Source organism: Lepidochelys olivacea, assembly GCF_965140295.1.
Source record: "Lepidochelys olivacea isolate rLepOli2 genome assembly, chromosome: 5".
In the NCBI taxonomy this organism is placed as follows: Eukaryota; Metazoa; Chordata; order Testudines; family Cheloniidae; genus Lepidochelys; species Lepidochelys olivacea.
In genome coordinates, this window is record NC_140415.1 from 20,502,869 (window position 1) to 20,522,945 (window position 20,077).

General features: G+C 39.6%; 1 protein-coding gene across 4 annotated transcripts in view; it reads left to right on the top strand.

The window, feature by feature from the left end:
• Positions 1-20,077, top strand: part of WDR7 (WD repeat domain 7) — a 385,156-nt gene that overhangs the window by 49,387 nt on the left and 315,692 nt on the right. For all 4 annotated transcript variants that reach the window (XM_084629121.1, XM_084629122.1, XM_084629120.1 and 1 more), the window contains 8 exons: positions 2,500-2,578; positions 3,180-3,354; positions 4,432-4,508; positions 10,194-10,313; positions 10,896-11,041; positions 13,850-13,952; positions 16,888-17,029; positions 19,568-19,816. In XM_084629121.1, the coding sequence (XP_084485247.1) occupies positions 2,500-2,578; positions 3,180-3,354; positions 4,432-4,508; positions 10,194-10,313; positions 10,896-11,041; positions 13,850-13,952; positions 16,888-17,029; positions 19,568-19,816 (1,091 nt within the window). The remainder of the gene's footprint in view (positions 1-2,499; positions 2,579-3,179; positions 3,355-4,431; positions 4,509-10,193; positions 10,314-10,895; positions 11,042-13,849; positions 13,953-16,887; positions 17,030-19,567; positions 19,817-20,077) is intronic.

Below are 20,077 nucleotides of genomic sequence, written 5' to 3' on the forward strand. Positions count from 1 at the left end.
TTATAGTAAAAATTGGTGATTGATATTTCAACTGGTAATTTGTAATTGGTTTTCTAAATAGCAATTTGTATGGTGATAAAATGAAAATAAATTTAGAAACAAATAAGTTTTAAATGATCCCTTACAACAAGGTTGAAATGGAATATTATGACCTTATTAAAATGCTTCATTTTGATATTTTTTTAAATGAAAAACATGAAAACTTTTGATCAGATCTTCTAGTTGGCTCCTCTATAATTCCATATTCCCATTCTAGTGATGAATTATTAAAATTAAGAACACAGCATTGATCATCCTCTAAGTATTTAGCTGAGTAAGCAAAAATGGTTTTTTGAGGGTCTGCTTATTATATCAAAGAATCCATCAATGCTTCTTTCCATGAAATACTTCATCCAGGTCCAAGCATCCTGTGCTCACCTGCCTGGAAGTTGAGTGGAATTAACCAAGAGAAAAACTACTTCAAAATTATAATACTCACGCTCCTAGTCTGTAAGAAAAATCTCCACTAGATGGTACTTTTTAACTGTTTATTTGGTGGATTCATCTTCAGCACCCTGTAACCATGTTGTCTAGGTGGCGCCCATTTGTAGTTCATCAATGAATGACTCTACACAGCAGGTCTCTGATGGGTGGGTGTCGCCTCTTTTAGAGCCAATGACTTGGTGCCTTAGCCCTCCCGGTATGGCATACTGGATTTGTACCCCTTCCAGCATGTTAGAGTCCAAAACAAAGGAAAACGTTATACTAAAAATCAGGGTAATCCAAGGATTTGTTGGCAGGTCTCCAGGCTTGTGTCTGTGCAGTTAGTCTCTCCTTGTCCTGTGCTTAGTCATCCCATCCACCAAATGGCTCATCCATTGAGCATGGAACCTTAGATTCTTGGCTAGAACCAGATTTTCCTCATTGAGGAAGCACTAGAGCTCTGTTCTCCTTCCTGGTTAGATCTCAACTGGGCTAGGTCTCCACCTTCTAACTCTCTTCTCCATGCCTAACATTGACTGACTGCAGATGTAGTGGGGCAGGGTCAGCTGAGTCCACAGGCTTTCCTTAATCCTCTCAGTGCCAGTGTGGCATCTATCTGCCCCATCACATATGCTTAGCAGCAACAAGTGATACTTTCATTTTTCAGCAATTTAAAAGCTGTGAAATTACCCTCAGTCTTCACTGCCACATGATTAAAGCACCACTGCTTTTACTGCTTTAAGAAATGGAAAAGGAAAACCTAGTTCTTTAGTCTTAGTATTTAATAGGTGGTCAGAAATAAAGGTTGTTGAAAATATTTGCATGAGAGAAATCGGGAATCCTGGGCTCTACACTGCATCCTACTAAATATTTATTATTATTTGTGACAAGTCTTGGTGCCTCACTTCTTCTTTCTGTTGTAACTAAAAAAATAATGCCAGAGAAGCAGACCTTGCATGGAAGGCTGTGGATTTAAAAAAAAAAAAAAAGAGAGCGAGAGATGACTCTGAGAAAGGAAGGGGAATTAAAAGAGGGCTGATTGCTATCTGACCTAAACATTTGGGATGGACTAGATCAGTGGTTCTCAACCAGGGGCTTGTGTACCCCTGGGGATACACAGAGGTCTTCCCAGGAGTACAACTCCTCATCTAGATATTTGCCTAGTTTTACAGTAGGCTACATAAGAAGTCAGTACAAACTAAAATTTTCACATAGACAATGACTTGTTTATGTTGCTCTTTATACTACACGCTGAAATGTAACTATGCTATTTATATTCCAATTGATTTATTTTATAATAATATAGTAAAAATGAGAAAGTAAGTAATTTTTCAGTAATAGTGTGCTGCACAGGCACGGCTTCCTCTGGGCCCCAGGGGTGTTCAACCCCCTGCTCCACCCCCTTCCCCCAAGTCCCCACCCTCCGCCCTGCCTCTTCCTGCCCCAGGCCACACCTCTGCTCCGCCCCAGGCTCCCCTTTCCCCCAAACCTCCACCACACTTCTTTCCACCCCCGCCCCACCTCTTCCTGCCCAGTTTCACCCCCTGCCCCAAGTGCGCCCCATCCCTGCTCCTCCCCCACCCAGCGCCTCCTGCACGCTGTGAAACAGCTGATCGCAGCGAGTGGGAGGCACTGGGGGGGAGGGGAAGGAGTTGATCGGTGGGCCACTGGCAGACGGGAGGCGCTGAGGGGAGGGGGTAGCTGGCTGCTGGTGGATGCTAAGCCCCACTAATTTTTTTCCGTCGGTGCTCCAGTCCTGGAGCACTCACGGGATCAGCACCTATAGTGTGCTGTGACCCTTGTATTTTTATGTCTGATTTTGTAAGTAAGTCGTTTTTAAGTGAGGTGAAACTTGGGGATACGCAAGACAAATCAGACTTCTGAAAGGGGTACAGTAGTCTGGAAAGGTTGAGAGTCACTGGACTCGATAACCCAATATAGCTTTCTTGAAACCAAAATAATTCTGTAACTTGCAAGTCCTTTGAAAAATGAAGTGCATAGGCATGATCAGAGTTACTTACCGTATATGTTTTTTAGGGAGATGTGTCTGTGGGATGTGAATGATGGGAGATGTATAGAATTTACAAAACTCGCCTGCACCCATACTGGAATACAGGTTGGTATAGTATTCATGTAAATGCTAAAATGTTTGGGAAGGCCAGTACTATATTTTATACAGTTGAGGAACTATTTAGCTCCTTTGCTGTAGTCTTGTTGCTGTACTTGTACTGGGCTGTTATCTTCACAAGTTCAATTATGCCAGTTTATAAAATATATTTCTATGTTGTCACATGCCCTAGAAATGTGTTGCATTTCAGCTTTTGAAAAAATGTCAAGAATTAATTTACAGTGATCATATTTATCATCAGGCAAGTAGCACTGCTCCCCACAGAGACCAGCTGGAATGTAAATATAATTGAAGCCAAATATTTGGTCAGCCAGTTCTGAAATTTTTAAAATATCTGGTTATGTGATGTAATACCACAATGCGTTTTGGGGCATAAGGGGGTGTGGATTTAAAAACAAACAAACAAATTGTAAATACCTGGCTGGCTCTGCTAGTTAATCAAGGAATTCTAATTTATCAAAATAATTTATGAAAATAGAAAATAATTGTAATACGCAAATAACACCATAGAGATCAAAAACCTATAATTAGATTGTGATTTAAAAAATATTAACTGATTTCTTAAGGGACTGTGTTCTCTTTACAACAGTTCTACCAGTTCACAGTTGGGACTCAGCGTGAAGGCAGGCTACTGTGTCATGGTCATTACCCAGAAATTCTTGTTGTGGATGCTACCAGTCTCGAGGTTCTTTATTCCTTAGTGTCAAAGATTTCTCCCGACTGGATCAGCTCCATGAGTATTATTCGATCCCATAGAACACAAGGTAATGAGAAGTTGTTTGGGTTTATTGTACTTTTCTTTAAGTAAGAAAAACAGCTACTTTTTGGTCTAGTCTCCTGGCAAAGTCTAGACTGGAATGATGTCACTTCATGTTGAAATCACACATGTTTTCAAATCTTTCTTCCATTTGAAGGATTAAGGCTATCTTTGCCAGAAATCGTTAAGTTCTAACCTTTTAAAAAATACAAGTGGGAGAATTTGGTGTCGGTGAAAAGTACAGGCTTAGCCTTTGATACTGCAGTTTTTTGGCGGTTTTAGGTTGTTGTGTTTTTTGTTTTGTTTTTTTGTTAATCTACAGAATAAGAATTACTGTTCAGACACTGGCTTTGTATACTGGCCTCAACTGTAATTTAGAGCAGTCGCTTCTAGGAATGGTAGTGTAGTTCAGTCTCCATACGTATTTAGGTTTCAGAGTAGCAGCCGTGTTAGTCTGTATTCGCAAAAGAAAAGGAGTACTAGTGGCACCTTAGAGACTAACCAATTTATTTGAGCATAAGCTTTCGTGAGCTACAGCTCACTTCATCGGATGCATTCAGTGGAAAATTATGCTCAAATAAATTGGTTAGTCTCTAAGGTGCCACTAGTACTCCTTTTCTTCATATGTATTCAGTAAATCGTTACTACTGTGTAACCTGGCCCTCTGCATGAGTCTATCCAAACCCCACAGAGGGAGACCCAACCCTAAAGAGCTCATGTGATCACATCTGCACAATCTACTTGGAGTGGAGTCTTATTTTGACATCTAAAGTAGGCAGAGCCTTGGCTCGTGTGCAGAGCTTGGGAGAGTGCCACTCCGTCATTGTTTTTTCTCTCCAGTTTGAGCTCTGCGTATGTATGCAGAGAATTCTTCACTCCCACAAAGCAAAAGAACAAATGGGAAATTAGTGCATTGCTTTCTTTGCGTGTAGTTTGCCAGTTCTAATTTATCCATTTGAATTTGGAACAAGCATTTCATGAATTTATTAAAAACTTTTAGCATATCTTTGATGTTTGTAATCTCTTGTTCAACATATCCTTCATTTTATTGTAACTTCTTTTCTGCCCCTCTTTCACCCACCAGAGGATACTGTCGTAGCAGTTTCAGTGACTGGTATTCTGAAAGTGTGGATTGTAACTTCTGATGTTAGTCGCATGCAGGTAAGCAGAGGAGTTTCTGAATCTGAATTCTTCCTTCACTGTCAAACATTACATGGGGCATGAACAAGGCTGTGCATTTTCTGTTGTGGGCCACTCTCTGTATGTTCTCTGTGTTGAGTCCCATAATTTTTCCCTCTTGAGTATTGTTGAACAGAAACATTCTTTTGGTCAGCATCTTTTGTGTGATCCTCCAGCTGCCCAAGAGCCATAATAATTGACCTCTCCTCTGCCTTCCAAAAAGAGGCTCCTTATTGTCTAAATTCTCCCTTAGCTCAGCTGCAAACTCTTCAGAGATGTAATTTTTCAATTGTCCATGTCTCATGCCGGCTTCTTAGAGGTCTGACTCTTAAAGTTAAGTCCAGAGAGATTCTAGTGCTAAGTCTGCCATGGTATTTGGTGATTTTAAAATTACTTGTACTGCAAGGAAATTACAAGCAGCTTTGCAGGATGAAGGTGGGGCTTTAAATATTGATGCATGCGTACTTTTCACTTTACTTTCTTTCTTTCTCTCCATTCTCCCCAAGCCCTCTTTCTTTCACCAATAATGAATTCTTCTTGTGCATTTTTACAGAATTTCCAATGGGGATGTGGAAAAGTAGAATCAGAAGGCAAACTTTCAGAGATCATAGTTATTATTGTAGCTCTTAGGGTTTCTAGTGGAGATTGAGGTCTCATTGTGTATACAACAGCACCTAGCACATAATAAGAGACAATCCCTGCTTCAAGGAGTTTGCAGTCTAAATAGATGTGGGAGACAGACAGGAAGTTTTATTATCCCTATTATGCATATGGAGTAACTGAGGTACAGAGAGATTTAAGTGACCTACCTGAGGTGCACAGGAAATCTGTGTCAGATCTGGGAAACTGACCCAGATCTCTTGCCTTCCAGAACTGTGCCTTAACCTCAATACCATCCTTTTCTTTAGTGTTAACTCCCCTACCCCACCTCATTCTGAACCTTGCATGATATACTTTGTAAGTGACTTAAAAAAACCCTCTGAGAGGATCGCAGAGAGAGTTTTGGTAAGTGAAGATTTCCATGTATCATGCAGAGCAGCAGATAGAATTTGCATAAATTTCCACTTTTTCATAGAGAGCTATAAATCCTCAATATGATAGTCTGCGATTCCTGCCCTCCTGTACTGTCAGGATCTGAATTGGTGCCAGTCAGTAAAATAAAGAATCTTTCTCTAAAAGGGTGTGTAAGACTTTTAGGAGACTACTAGCATTTTAGCTGCCCACAGGAGATTCATATGTTGTGTATATCAAAGCTAAACATCTGCAAAATTTTCCCTCGGTGTAAATCTTTACAGCTAATTTAGATTTTGTTGCTTTAATTTAGAAGGCTGCATCTGCTCTTGAATATTAAGGGGACACCAATTATCTTTACTATGTATAAGATCAAATCTAAATGATGACTTCAAATAGCTGAGTTACTCACTTGAGCAAACAATTCTGAGACCTATTTTGGAAACTACAAAAAGGGATTGTGTGTCTATTGGTTGAAAAAGAGAGCAGTTACTTGATCCTTGTTCGTCCTCTGTGGCAGAGACTGGAAAAAAAGGGGAACTCCTTTTTCTACTGTTTCACTTCCTGAAATAGCCAGAGTATTCTCTGGAATAATTTGGCATGTTCTAAATTAAGAAACACTAGTTGTATCAAAGTCTTCCTTAAAAACAATGTTAAAATGTTAAAAATTTCCAGTTGCAAGGGACCTGGGCTGCTTTGGAAAGATGTGGACAGCAAAGAGGTAATCAAACCACATAAAATACTTTGTTGTCCAATTTTTCTTACAAACATGTTGGGCTCCTTGAAAGAGTGTAGCTTGAAGTTAAAACAATATCCATCTTATTCAGTTAGGCTCAGCTGACTGTCTACAGGCGAGGTCACTCGACAGCATCAGAACTAAATAGAAAACACTAATCTGTCCTGCAGAGGAATTTGTTATGCTTACCAGTGACAGAATAGGTTACCACAAGCTCTTGCAGATCTTTTTATTCTCTTAGTGTCATAAGAACTCTGAAAAGTTTTTTGGCTCTTCTTGGGAGATGGTCATCCGGCCTTTTATGAAACACTTTTCCGTTTCTTATTACATGCACATTGGGCATGTCTACACTGTGATTTAAAACCTGCAACAGCAAGACTCCTACAAACTTGTAGTGTTATGGCACTAAAAACAGCTGTGTAGATATTGTGGCTCAGGCTCTGAAGCCCACCCCTCCAAACTCGAGCCCGAATGACTGCAGCTGTTTTTACTGCTGTGGCTTGAGCCTGAATCTGTTGGAGACTCATTGCCCTGGGTTTTAAAATGCAGTGTAGAAATATCTACTGTTGTCTTATTAAACTCCATTTTGAATGATAAATTTCAATATAAGGCGATTTTTAACATTTCAATATAGAAAAAATAACTATATATTATAAGACAAGTACAGTTATTGATGTGTAATCTTTGCTTACTGTCTATCTTTCTGAGATACTTAAGACCCCCACAGTATCTGAGCACTTCATGATATTCGTTGTGTTTTATACAACACCCATGTAGGCAGCGAAACATTATCATTTTAAATATGGGGGAACAGGAGCAAGAGAGACTGTGAGTAGCTCATGGTCACACAGGAACTGAGGTCCTTTGAGTCTCATGTTAGAGTCCTAACCACTGAACAGTCCTTCCTCTTTTGTTCCTTAAATTAGATCCAGTTTTTTGTGGGTGAGGAGGCTGATGTCATTGGCTAGAGGCAGGGAATTTCACAAACAGGTCATTGTATAAGCTTCTTATTCTTCTCCCCAACAATGCTCCGCATGCACCCCTTCTACTGTTTCAATTCAGGGTCTTTTCTAAGCACACTGCCAATCATAACAAAATATAGTAGATTTTATGATTGGAACTACGGGAGGAGGAGATCGCCAAACTGCTTTGGTGTCCTAAGGTGCACAAAAACACAAATGACTGAGGTAAAATGCTAGGAAATCAGGTAGCTGTCTACTAGCTGTCTTGCCCCCCCACCCCAATTCTTCTCTCCCCGCTCCCCCCCCTTTCTTGCTTCCCTTTTCAGTTTAAGTCATAAGTTTTTATTATTAATGGAGTGCCTACCTAGGATGTAGGCTTTTAAGTAATTTAGGCACTCTTGAACACTTTACCTAGATTTTCTTGGTAACTGACTAAACAGTGGTTCTCAAACTTTATCATGTGGATCATTTATGATGAGATCTTCTTATGAGCACTTCTCCCAATCCTGAATTCACCCTTTGCCTCTGGTAGCTCTAATACTCATTGATGTGAAAGGGGTCAAATTTAAAATAAACTCATTTGACATAGGGCTTTTAGTTTACTATAACTCAGTCTCCACTTGTTGTCTGCAGCCCTCACTTCTGTAATCTGTACATGCTGTAGGAAGGAGAGGGCCTGAAACATAAGGCCTTGTATTAAGCGGCCTGGTATGAGCCCTGGGGCCTGGGCTAAAGTAATGGTAAAAACTTGCTAATCTAAAGCAAAGTTAAGTTATGAGCAAGAGGCAGGCCCTGCTCACAGAATCTGGTAAGAACAAGGCTGATATCGCAGAAACACACATTCCTAAGTAGTGCTAGGCATAAGAATATATCATAGAATCCTAGAATATCAGGGTTGGAAGGGACTTCAGGAGGTCATCTAGTCCAACCCCCTGCTCAAAGCAGAATCAATCCCCAATTAAATCAATTAAATACAAACACATTCCAGAAAGGTGGTACTAGAACACCTCAATACCAGCACATTCCCCAAAGATAACAGGAACACACTGACCCATCCTAAAGATAAGGTCAGGATGACAGCATGATGAATAGAAATGTTTTGATCAAACCAACATGTACGAGGTAATGGGTGGTGTTAGGGGGCTTATTCCTTCACCCACTTACTTCCCTGGTCCTTCTCGCATGAACAGAGAGCAACAATACCCGAAGTCCAAAGGTGCAAACAATTAGATGTTTATTGGGGTGAACTTCCAGCAAGCATGATTCCAGTTTCCTTCCTTAGTATCCTCCTTCCCAGCTTGACACCACAGAGCCTTACACCTGTGTCCCTGTTCCCATTCCTACCCTTAGCCAAACATGATTCCAACTTCCTTACTCCCATTCCCTGTTCCCATTTCCCCCTTTAGCAAAACATGATTCCAATTTTCTTACCCCCATTCCCTGTTCCCATCTCCCCCTTTAGCAAAACATGATTCCAATTTTCTTACCCCCATTCTCTGTTCCCATCTCACACACCCACATGCCCACCCCCACCCACACCCAGTCACTTCCTCATTGACTACAGATTATATAGTAAAACTTGAGTTCTGCTTAGCTATACCTTAACCAATCATTTTCCTGAAATTTAACTAACCAATCCTAACATATTGTAACATGATTATGTAACCAATTATATCCCACCACCTTAATTAGTTTACACCCAGCAAAATTAATTATACAGCAGACAGGAACAATCACAGAACCAGACAGAGATTATACAGACAAACAATAGCAAAGTGGGAACTATAATGGCAAGACAATACAGAAGTGAGGATTTCACATCCCAGTATTGATAAGTGAGTTCTTGCCAGACAGGATGCTATCAAACTAAGTTTCCTTTTACATTTTCTAGGCACTTCCCTTTCTCTGGAGGTGATAGGAATACAATCCTGTCCTGATAGTGCCTAACAGCCCAATAGCACCTTATTTCAATGTGACTAGTTTGGAATGTGAGGATGTGACCGTTCGCTTCCCAGCTTATGGCTGCCTCTGCTGCTTAGCCAAAGGCCTGAGCCTAAGCACAGGGCCACAAACTGTCACAGTAAGAGAAGGCCCTTACCCTGGCAGACATTGGTTTTGATTCTTTCTTTTATACCTCTATCACTAGCCAAGTGATAAGAATACACCTAAATTCTTAGAGTATAGGCCTTTACAGACAGGCCTGAATATCTATATCCTAACAGGTGGCACCCAGATATGTCAGAGGGGGGGACCTAGATATGTCAGGGTAATACGTAATTTGTTTGTAACTGTGTATAAAGATGTATCTCAGAGGGAGTGTCTTTTGCCAGCCTAGGGAGCAGTGGAAAGTCCTGCCACTGACTGAGCTGCATCCATTGTCATGATCATACATATTTTATTATACTTGTAGAGTCTACCAGGTGCTATTACCATGCTTCGTCAACAATAAACCTGGCTGGGCCCCTCCGCTACTAAACCAAGTCTTGTGGTCTTATTGGGTGGTTCACTTGAGGTCTGCAGTGCCAGTATCTGTGCAGAGCTGGGACGGCATTCGGAGGGAACGCACAGGCAGCCGAACATCTGATGACACGTGCCACTTCATAATTTTTGGGCTGCTCTTCTGTATACTTCCAACCCCTTTAGTTTTGGCAGTCTGCAAATTTGATCCTGATTGAATTTTCACCAAAGAAATATTTGACAGAGTAAAACATGTTGCATCCACATGGCATACAAAGATGTATGGGTGTATCTTGGGCTATATCACAGGAAATGTCCTTGTTTGAAGCTTGATAAATGTTTTGCTGTTGTGACAGAAGATTTTCTGTGAGACCCCCCTAAAATGCTCCTTAGACCCGTTCAGAGGTCCAGAGAGCATAATTTGAGAACTGTGGCACAAAGCAGAACACTTTTCGGTATCATAGGGTTGAATAAAGGTAACTTTCTTTCTTTCTCTTTTAGGATACAGAACCAGTATTTGAGGAGGAGTCTAAACCAATTTACTGTCAAAACTGCCAAAGCATTTCTTTCTGTGCATTTACCCAGCGATCACTTTTGGTAGTGTGCTCCAAATACTGGAGGGTAAGTATAACCAGTTAAGTAAAAAAAACTGGCTTTTTCTTAGCAATAGAGGCTGGTTTAATAAAACTGTCAGTGAGACATAGGGAAAGATGCTTGGGAAAGTGTTTATAAATCAACTAGAGCTCTGAGTTCTTTGAGTATTTAGTCTATTTCAAGTATATTGGCTCACAGCATTGGGAGTATATTGCGTTCATGCTTTGGACATTATTTAAAAAATAGATGAAAACGCCTTTTTGAAGGCTAAATAGTTGATATGGTTTTGTTTTATGCAGACAAAAATCTGCAAAATCTAAATGGAAAGCATGCTATGCCATACCATATTTGTAATGTGTATCAAAGGATTGCAAACATGATACAGACATTGTAATTTCTATAACAAATTTATTTTCTTGGCTATTTTATGGAATTTAGTATGTATTAAGTATCTTAAGTAATTGTTGCCATAGGTAATAGAATTGAATGTTCCTTAAAACTAAATATGTGGAGGTATTAAATTATTAGCTATCCAAACATTTAAAATATGAACATGTAATGATAAACAAATAGACCTTTTTTTTTTTGTTTAATTTTGCTTACTTCTAGGTTTTTGATGCTGGAGATTATTCCTTGTTATGTTCAGTTCCCAGTGAAAATGGACAAACGTGGACTGGCGGTGACTTTGTATCAGCTGATAAAGTGATCATATGGACAGAAGATGGACAAAGTTTTATTTACAAACTACCAGCCAGGTACTCAGAATTTTAAATAATGGAGCACGTATGCGGTATCAGGTAAAACTGAGATGTGGAACAAAAATAAAATGTTGAATCTGATTGGTTTGTTTGATTCCTAAATCAGACTGATGTTGTAGAAACTAAAATGCCACTAACATACCTTAAAATTTGTGTATCCCCAAAATGATGTACCTTAATTTTGTGGTACATACCAAACAATACTAGGTAATAATAAAGTCAAAGCTTGAGACACATATTTTCCATCATTACAATGATCCTTTCTGATTAGTTATTGCTGACATTGGAGAATATGTGGTGTTACTGGGTTTGCTTTTCTCTTGAAGATGTGCCATGAACAAGTTAAAATGTTTTGCTGAATCAGGAACACATCAAGGGCAGAAATATTATTTGTGCTATGTTAATTAGGATCAACAGGATGTTGTTACAGTAAGTTAAGTGTAGTATTTCAACCTTTAAAAGGTTAACTTACAGAGCATTACTTGTTCTTGTACACACAAAAGGTAAAAGATCAGACTTGGTGGATTTTTAAAGTATGTTTCATCAAAGATACTTTATTTAATGTTAATCAGACCCTTGTCTTTACTTCCTGGTTATGATTGGTTTCTGCTGAACTCATTGTTAACAGAACCACCTCAACTGGGAATGCCTAAATTGTATGCTGCTGATCAACTTGAATGGTGTGTGAGTTCCAAATTAATGGTTTAAAGATAAGGAATAGAACTAAACTAAACTCTTTAAGGTTGGAGCCTTTGGTGCCATTACAGATAATTTAGTTTAGTGGAAGACTGTGAATGACCCAATTAGTGATAGAATTAAAAACTTGAGCTAATTATTTTATTTTAAATAAAGTAAACAGGTATTGCAGTATAATGATACACTGCATTTATACCATATTCCAAGATGAAAAGGTGCATCCGGGGTAATCAGTCCCTGGTTGAGAAGAACGGACATGTAATCCTTTCTTTAATGGTACCTTGATGGCCAATGAATGTGCTAACCTAAAATTAATGTGCTACCATTTTTATAATCAATTATAATAATACTCCTTAATAAATTAAACCCACCTTTTACCATATTTATATTTCCACCACCATGATTAAATATTTTCTACTTTATCATAGGCTATTTCACATGAAATGTCCTCTTAATTAACATCTCTGTAAATATCGTTCCAGTAATTATCAGTACATATAACATTCTTCCAAAACATACACATTTTGCCTAGAGCATTGTTAAAACCAAAACATGTTTACCACATGACCTGGCCTACCTTACCTTTAACTTGACCCAGAATTGTCTGCTTCACTCATATTTTATTATCTTCAAGCCCAAATTTAGGCCCAAAAACATATTCTCTACTTACATTTCAGCACATTGGTATAAGCAAACATCATCTCTGTAGGCTACACTCTTTCTCAACTCTATTTGCATGAAATTCTTGCTGAGTTTGTAGCCAGTGCAAAATTGTTTTATGCTTCTATGACTATGTGGTGAGATCGTGTTTAACCTTTCCTAAGCCTCAGTTTGATCTAATGTCTGTACCGCATGTCTTGAACATTACCTGGACGAGTTTTGGAACCAGTTCTGTCCTAGACGTAAGCCTACTAACAGTATCCCAGGTCAAGCTAATATTTCTTGGTAACATGTTGCCGGTCTGTGGATCTGCCAATTGGTACAGTATACAAGAGAGTGTCTCAAGCCCTGGAATCAGTTTTCTGATGTTTTTTGGAGAGCAGTTTTATCATTTTTCTTTTTAGTTATTGTCATGAGAGAAAGACCTCCTGTCTCAGTCTATCTAAGATGCTTTGTTTTTTTAATGCTGTGGTAAATAAATATTAGTTACATATGTTTCAGATCATAATTCATTATATATGACGGGAAAATTATGCAGTCCTCTCAATCTGAGCTAGAAAATTGTCTTTAAATATAGTATCTGTAGCCACTTGAAATTTTAATTTTTTTAATTGTTCTCAATTATATATAGTCTTCTGACTGGACAACTGTATTTGTCTGGGGAGCATGTCTCTTCATAATGTATAAACTCTTACGTTTTGTATGCAGAATCTAATCAGGATCAATAGAATTCTGTGTGGAGTTCAAAGTGTTAGTTTAAACCTGTAAAGCCCTGACTGGTTTGGGATAAGATTATCTGAGAGAGCATCTCTCTCCACACCATATACTGCCACAGCAGAGATCAGCAGAAGGGCTTGAGCTGGAGCTCCCTCAATATAAACAGGAGGGAGCTGCTGGCAGGACGCTTTGTGAGGAATCCTTGGTTTGGGCACTTGCTCCTCCCCGTCCTTGGTCCAACAGAGACTAGATTGAACCTTCCAGGTCCACTGCAAAGCTCCTCCTCTTTCTTTACTAAGGCTATTGAGGTGGAAGTAGACTAAGCTGGATACATTTATGGGTAGCCCTCTGTTTAACCCAGGGTTGTGAGTTCAATCCTTGAGGGGGCCATTTAGGGATCTGGCACAAAAATTGGGGATTGGTCCTGCTTTGAGCAGGGGGTTGGACTAGATGATCTCCTGAGGTCCCTTCCAACCCTGATATTCTGTGATTCCTGAGTAATATCGTGATTTTTAGTTTACGTGAAATAAACTAGACAGCTGAATGGGGATCTGTATAGTTATATATTGAAAAATTGACAAAATGAACAAATATAACGTATTGGAAACACTGATTTTTTTAAAAGTATTTTTTTGTTTGCAAATTCTGCTTTTAAACAGTGACACAGTAATAGATCCTTAATAATGTAAGGGTTCTAAATTGGTGTCTTTTGTTGTTCTGTGTTAAACTCAGTTGCCTACCAGCTAGTGATACGTTTCGCAGTGATGTGGGAAAAGCTGTTGAAAATTTAATTCCTCCTTTACTGTACAGTGTATTGGACCGAGCAGATAAACAGGTAAAACACGTTCCTTGTCTTGCGGATTACGCTGTGCATGTTTTTATACATAAAACTTGCTCAAAAACATTATAAGCTGTCTATTTCTTCTCCTAAGTTACAGTCAACATTTTCAGAGAATAACTGACGTTTTAAAGTGTAAATTCATTTGGCTTCGTTTCCTTCTCCCCTAGTATTTCGTGAGTTTGCGTGGTTTTTTATTTATTTATTTAAAACATGAATGTCATGATTAGCACTGCACAGATAAGATCAGTTTGTTTTCAGTTCTGCAGACATCCTCACTCTAATGTATTGGTACATCTGCCAAACAATTTAGATATCATTTTTCCTTTTTTTTCAGTGAGTATCGTTAGATGGTATCCTCCAATAATAATCTTCTAGGTCAGGCATGTCATACTTATTCTGAGCCTGAATTACCCATTTGGGTAGAGTCCATGGCGTGTGAGGAGGGGGAAAAACTAACTAGCAAGGAGGCAAGTTTCACAGTCTTGTCCAACTGCGACTGGAAAATGAGTCTCAATAGCTAAGGAGGTGCTAAGTATTACATTTACACAAATCTAAGGGTTTTTAAAAAGGTTAAATTCATTTATGAGCCTTCTTGCCTCTGTCCATTAACTTGGGTTGCCATTTATTCCCCTCTATGACCATCCTCACCAACACTTTTTTGAATTTTTCCCTCCTTTTTCTCCATCTCTTGCTCCAATTTGGACATTTTCCTTTCTCCCATCCCCTGTCACACCATTTGGAGGGTCTTTTGTACCATTCTCCCTCCCCACATACACACAATTTGTGGGTCCCCCCTCTCCTGTGTTATCTCCTCACCCTTTTGGGATTCTTCCCTCCCACTCCCTTGATGCCCCAGACCCCTGTTTGGTGGAGGAAGCAGCAGAGAAAGAGACACTGATGATACAAATTTTTAATGATACTAAGGGGTTTTTCTTTTTAAAATATATAAATAAATACACACACAGTAAGATGTCTAAGCAATCTCAGATTACTCTACACTCATGTTACTGCAGCATATAACCACTTTCCCTTTGTATGTATTCTTTGGTTGTTCATTTTTTTTAAATTTTTTTAGTTTGTCCCTTTTATGCTACTGTTGTATTAGGCTGAAGAGCTTAGTTCTGTACGATTTAAATAAAACAGTCGTCTGGAAGATGTTGCCTTTTGAATGCTGAAACCTAAGTAAAGTAAAAAGCTTTGTTTTCCAGCATGTTGGGAGGATCGGTGTGTGTGTGTGTGGGGGGGGTGCCAGTTAGTCAAAAATTCTGGTTAACTCAGAGTTATAGTTACCAATGAAGGAAGGGAGTTTGGATGCAGGAGGGGACTCTGGGCAGGGGGTTGGGGCACAGGAGGGGTTTTGGGGTGCTGGATCCAGGTGGCGCTCACCTTGGGCAGCTCCCTGGAAGCAGCGACATGTCCTTGTTGCTCCTAGGCTGAGGCGCGGCCAGATGGTTCTCCGTGCTGCCTCCGCCTGCAGGCACCACTCCCGCAGCTCCCATTGGCTGCAGTTCCCGGCTAGTGGGAACTGTGGAGCCAGCACTCAGGGCGGGGCGAGGTGGGGGCAGTGCACGGAGCGTCTCTGCCGAGGAGCAGCAGGGATGTCACCGCTTCCAGGGATCCATGTGGAGCCAGGTAGGGAGCCTGCTGGCCCTGCATCAACTGGACTTTTAATGGATATCAGAAATGCTGGTTTCTAGAGCTTTTTGGTTGGTAAAGGGCCGGATAACACAGCTTTTACTGTGTCACTGCAATGTAATGCAATGAGGTGGAAAAAGGTCAGTACAGTTTTTGGGCTTTGTACCTCAGAGGTTTTGTGCCAAAGAGTGATGAATCATTAGCAGAAAGATCTAGACAAACTGAGGGGACTGTAGAGAAAGTAACAAAAATGATTGAAGAGCTGAAGGGATTTATGTGGAATCTGAGAAAAGACTGGATGTGTGAAGTATATACTCTGTAGCTTGGCTAAGCAGCTGTTAAAGTGACAAATATTTGAGGGGTATGTGGAAATATATAGTATGGTGCAAGGGATACCTAACGGAATTGGACTGAAATTAAGAAAAGGTAAACTTCGGGTAAATATTGGGTAAAACTAATTGAGTGATATTTATAAGACACTCTGGAATAGTTTCCTCAGGGAAATAATGGAATCCTTTTCTTATTTAAAATAATACTAGGCAAAGTGCTAGAGAGGATATTATTGGGAACAATCCTGCACTGGCAGAGATATGGACGAAGATAACCTAATGTATCTTTCTTCTCTATTTTCTGTAATGGAACTTACAGTAGATTTTGAACATCAGGCAGCTGCACTTCAAAAGGGATAGAGTTTCAAAAGTGCTCAGTACCTGGCAGCTGTCAGTGAGGTGCTGAAATGGGAGATGAGTTCTTTTGGAAGACTAGACATAAAAATATATCGCTATTGTATAACTTGAAATTGATGGCCTTTTTGGCACTGTAAACACTGAGATGCTTAAAATATTCATAGATATGCATAAGTTAAAAAGAATAACTTGGTCACAAGGTAGTTTTTAGGAATACACTTTTTTTAATTTAGCCATAATTTTGTCCCAGCAGAAGAGATTGAAACCTTTCCTGATCGTTTTATTATCGGACACTAATTAATTAATTCTGTATTCTGTTTGTGTTTCAGATCTTATTACTGTTAACTTTCACCATTTCAAATCACACCTTTCAGTCCTCTGTTGCAATTAAAATGTCTATTATAAAATTTTACCTGATATATTTTGTTTATAACATGCTCTGTAATTAGTCATGCTTTTGTTTTGCTACGTGTTACTTTTTTCCCCATTCTTGTTTGTCTTTAAAAGGTATAGCAGGAATAGAGAAGGTTATGCAAAGGAAGTTACTGTCAAGATTAGGAACCAGCTATATGCATCTGAAATTGTTCTAATATGACTTTATTTTACAGCTGCTAATCTGTCCCCCTGTTACTCGATTCTTCTATGGACGCAGGGAGTGTTTCCATAAACTTCTAATCCAGGGAGACTCTTCAGGGAGACTGTGTATTTGGAGTGTGCCAGATACACTTGAACTGCAAGACAACACAGAAGGTAGCATTAACTAAAACACAGTGACTTGCTGCCAAAACTTTTTAACAAGTTGCTCCTTTTTTTTTTTTTTTTGGCTCATTTGGTTATATGTGTGACGTTCCCTGGGTGAACGTGCTTCCTCTTCTCCTCTAACTCCATTAATTTCATATGCTTTTCAGCCTTCTAACATAACACCATCCTCAGTGGTATGTGATATAAGAGCCTGATTAGAACCATTCCTTCTACTCCTACTCTTCTGCAAGCTTCTTCAGGTGGTGGATTGGGTGAGGGAACAAATCTCTCTGGTTAGTGTGAGTAGGGGCAGATACGGGAATGAGGTGGAGGGGAAGTCTCCTTTCTGGCCTGGATGTCCTTTAGGCTCTTTTTCTGTACTGGCTCTGGGCAGGCCCTGTTGGGGAGGGAGGCAGCATCTGTGGGACTTCAGCTCTGTGCAGCAGTGGCTTAGTACTATCTCTTGTTAAAGCAGATGGGTGGTTGCAGGAAGACTAGGTGGTATGTCTCCCTGTGCTACTGGCAGCTTCAGTGAGGGTGGAAGAAGAGGAGTTCTCCTTGCAGTAGCTGCTGTTGCTGTGGTAAAGCTTACATACAATTTGTGGAGAGAGGGTTGGTGGGGGGGAGAAGGAAGGAATATTTAGGTTTTACCAGTCTTCTGCTCAAAAAGTAAAACCCAGCTGCTTGTTCTTTTTGACCCTAGTAACTGGTTTACTTCTGTTTTTACGTATTTAAAGCTGTAATTCAGAAGAAAAATGGCTACAATTTTTTCTTTTAAATTTTAAAGCTGAGATTTTCATTCATAGAGACCACAAGGTGGCTGTTATCTGGAGGCTCACACAAACCGCCTCCTGCATATCATTCCCAGTGAGCTTAGTGGAACACCTCTGTACCAGCACCCAATACTTCTATTTTCAGTTCGTAAATGTTCTTCACCTAAATTTTAGTTTTTGCTTAGTAAAATGCTCTTCTCTTCTGATAATCTAGGGAGTTAAGGAAAAAATACACACACAGTTTTGTTAATCTGTACGGTACTGGTATTTAACAAAATACTACCTTGTGCTATGGGCCATTTTAGACCTCTCAAACCAAAGACCCAGTCCTCCAAATATTTACACATGTACCACCACCTTCAGAACTATAACATGGCTCTGCTCTTTCTGTATACCCATATATTCAAGCCACTTATAAATTTTGCTTCTTGTTCCTGTACAACGTCACCAAAGCCCAGCCTTTCCTCACTGTTCACACTAACATTCTCATTCTGGCAATCATTATCTCACATCTTAACTATAGCAACGTCCTCCTCCTCCGTTGCTGACAAATGCAGTCTTGCCTCCCTTAAATCTATTCATAATGCTGCTTCAGAAATAATCTTCCTGTCTTGTTACGTAGACCATATCACGCATACGCATACACCTTTTGAATTCCTCCACCGACTCCTTCCCCCTCCCCCTTTCCACTACGTGAAGCACAAAGTACTTGTCTGCCTCTTTTTAGGCTCTTCATGGCTGCGTGTACTTTGCCTATAATTTCAATGTTCTGTGAAGATGTAGACTTCCACCTCCTCTCTGTCAATGATGCGGCCCTTAGTTGGCCATTTGTCACAGTTTCAGACAAACACCGCTGTGCACCTCCCATGTCACCTCTTTATGCATAGAAGAAGCTCCCTGTAAAAATCTGCAAGGTCACTCACTACATTATCCTCTTTTAAATCTCTCTTTATTTTGTGATGACTACAAAAAAAAAAAAACCCCTTCGCTGGTGGTTAAGTGAGTGTTATGACCACTGCTTATTATACTGATTTCAGTTGTCTTGCTGTTCCCTTGTGCTTCCATTTTCCTGATGTATTTGTCATAGCTACATGCTGTCTGTTGCTTTAAGATTTTAAGCTCTTCAGAACGGGGACTGTTTCTTTGCGTTCTTACAGTATCTAACACAAAGGTGTCCTGGCTCCAAGTGCTACTACAATACAAAAAATAATGTACTTCACTCAAACGACTAATATTAAGCATGTGCACAAGTATATTTAGAATCAAGAGATGTTCAACAAGATGTTAAAGAAAGGGGCTGTGAGTCAGTAGATTCTTCTGATCAGGTAGTAAACCAGTGCTGCACTGTGTTCCTACAGCAGTTCTCTTTCAGATGAGATGTAGAGTTGAAGTCCTGAGTTGTGTTTTGTCATTGAAAAAATTCAATAGTACTTTTTACAAGACTTAAAGGAGTTAACGGGGTCTCTTACTAAATTCCATGTCTGGTAATTGCCATCTGTCTAAATAAGTTCCTTGTGCTGTTTAAGTTGGATACATTCTTTTTCAATTCCTTTCTCAAACTCTGGTCTAGTATTTCTGTGTGCTAGTAGAGTTGAGTGTTAAAGTTTGAAAGTGACTGATTGCATTGTTGTGGTAGGTGAATTAATCTCCAATATGTGTTTTGTATTTACTTCCAAGGGTGTTGTAAAATTTACTAATATTGATAAAGGGCTTTGAGATCTTCTCAAGACAGGTGCTGTAATTATTTTAATCACTTTTTTTTTTTTTTTAACAGGACTGCAAATGACAACTTCAACTTCTCTGCAAGAAGCTTTTTGTAAACTTACTCCTTGTCCGGCTGGAATTATAGACCAATTAAGCTTAATACCAAACAGTAATGAACCACTTAAAGTTACAGCCAGTGTGTATATCCCAGCACATGGACGCCTGGTTTGTGGTCGTGAAGATGGAAGCATTGTTATTGTGCCAGCAACTCAAACTGCAATAGTTCAGCTTCTGCAAGGAGAGCACATGCTCAGGAGAGGTATGTAAGCAAACTTTAGACATGCATGGCTGAATTACAAAAGGTGCTGGTCATCTGCAAACAATGTTGAAATAAGTAGGAATTGTGGGAAGTCACTTTTCAGCATCAGGTGCTTTAACAAATACAGCATCAGGTGCTTTAGCAAATAGGAGATAAAAAGGGAGCCATTTTTACAATACCCTTGATAATCCCTAAATTCTTTTATATCAGGAGAAATCTAAATAGTGAACACTAGCTGGCTCCCAGCTCATGTCATGCTGT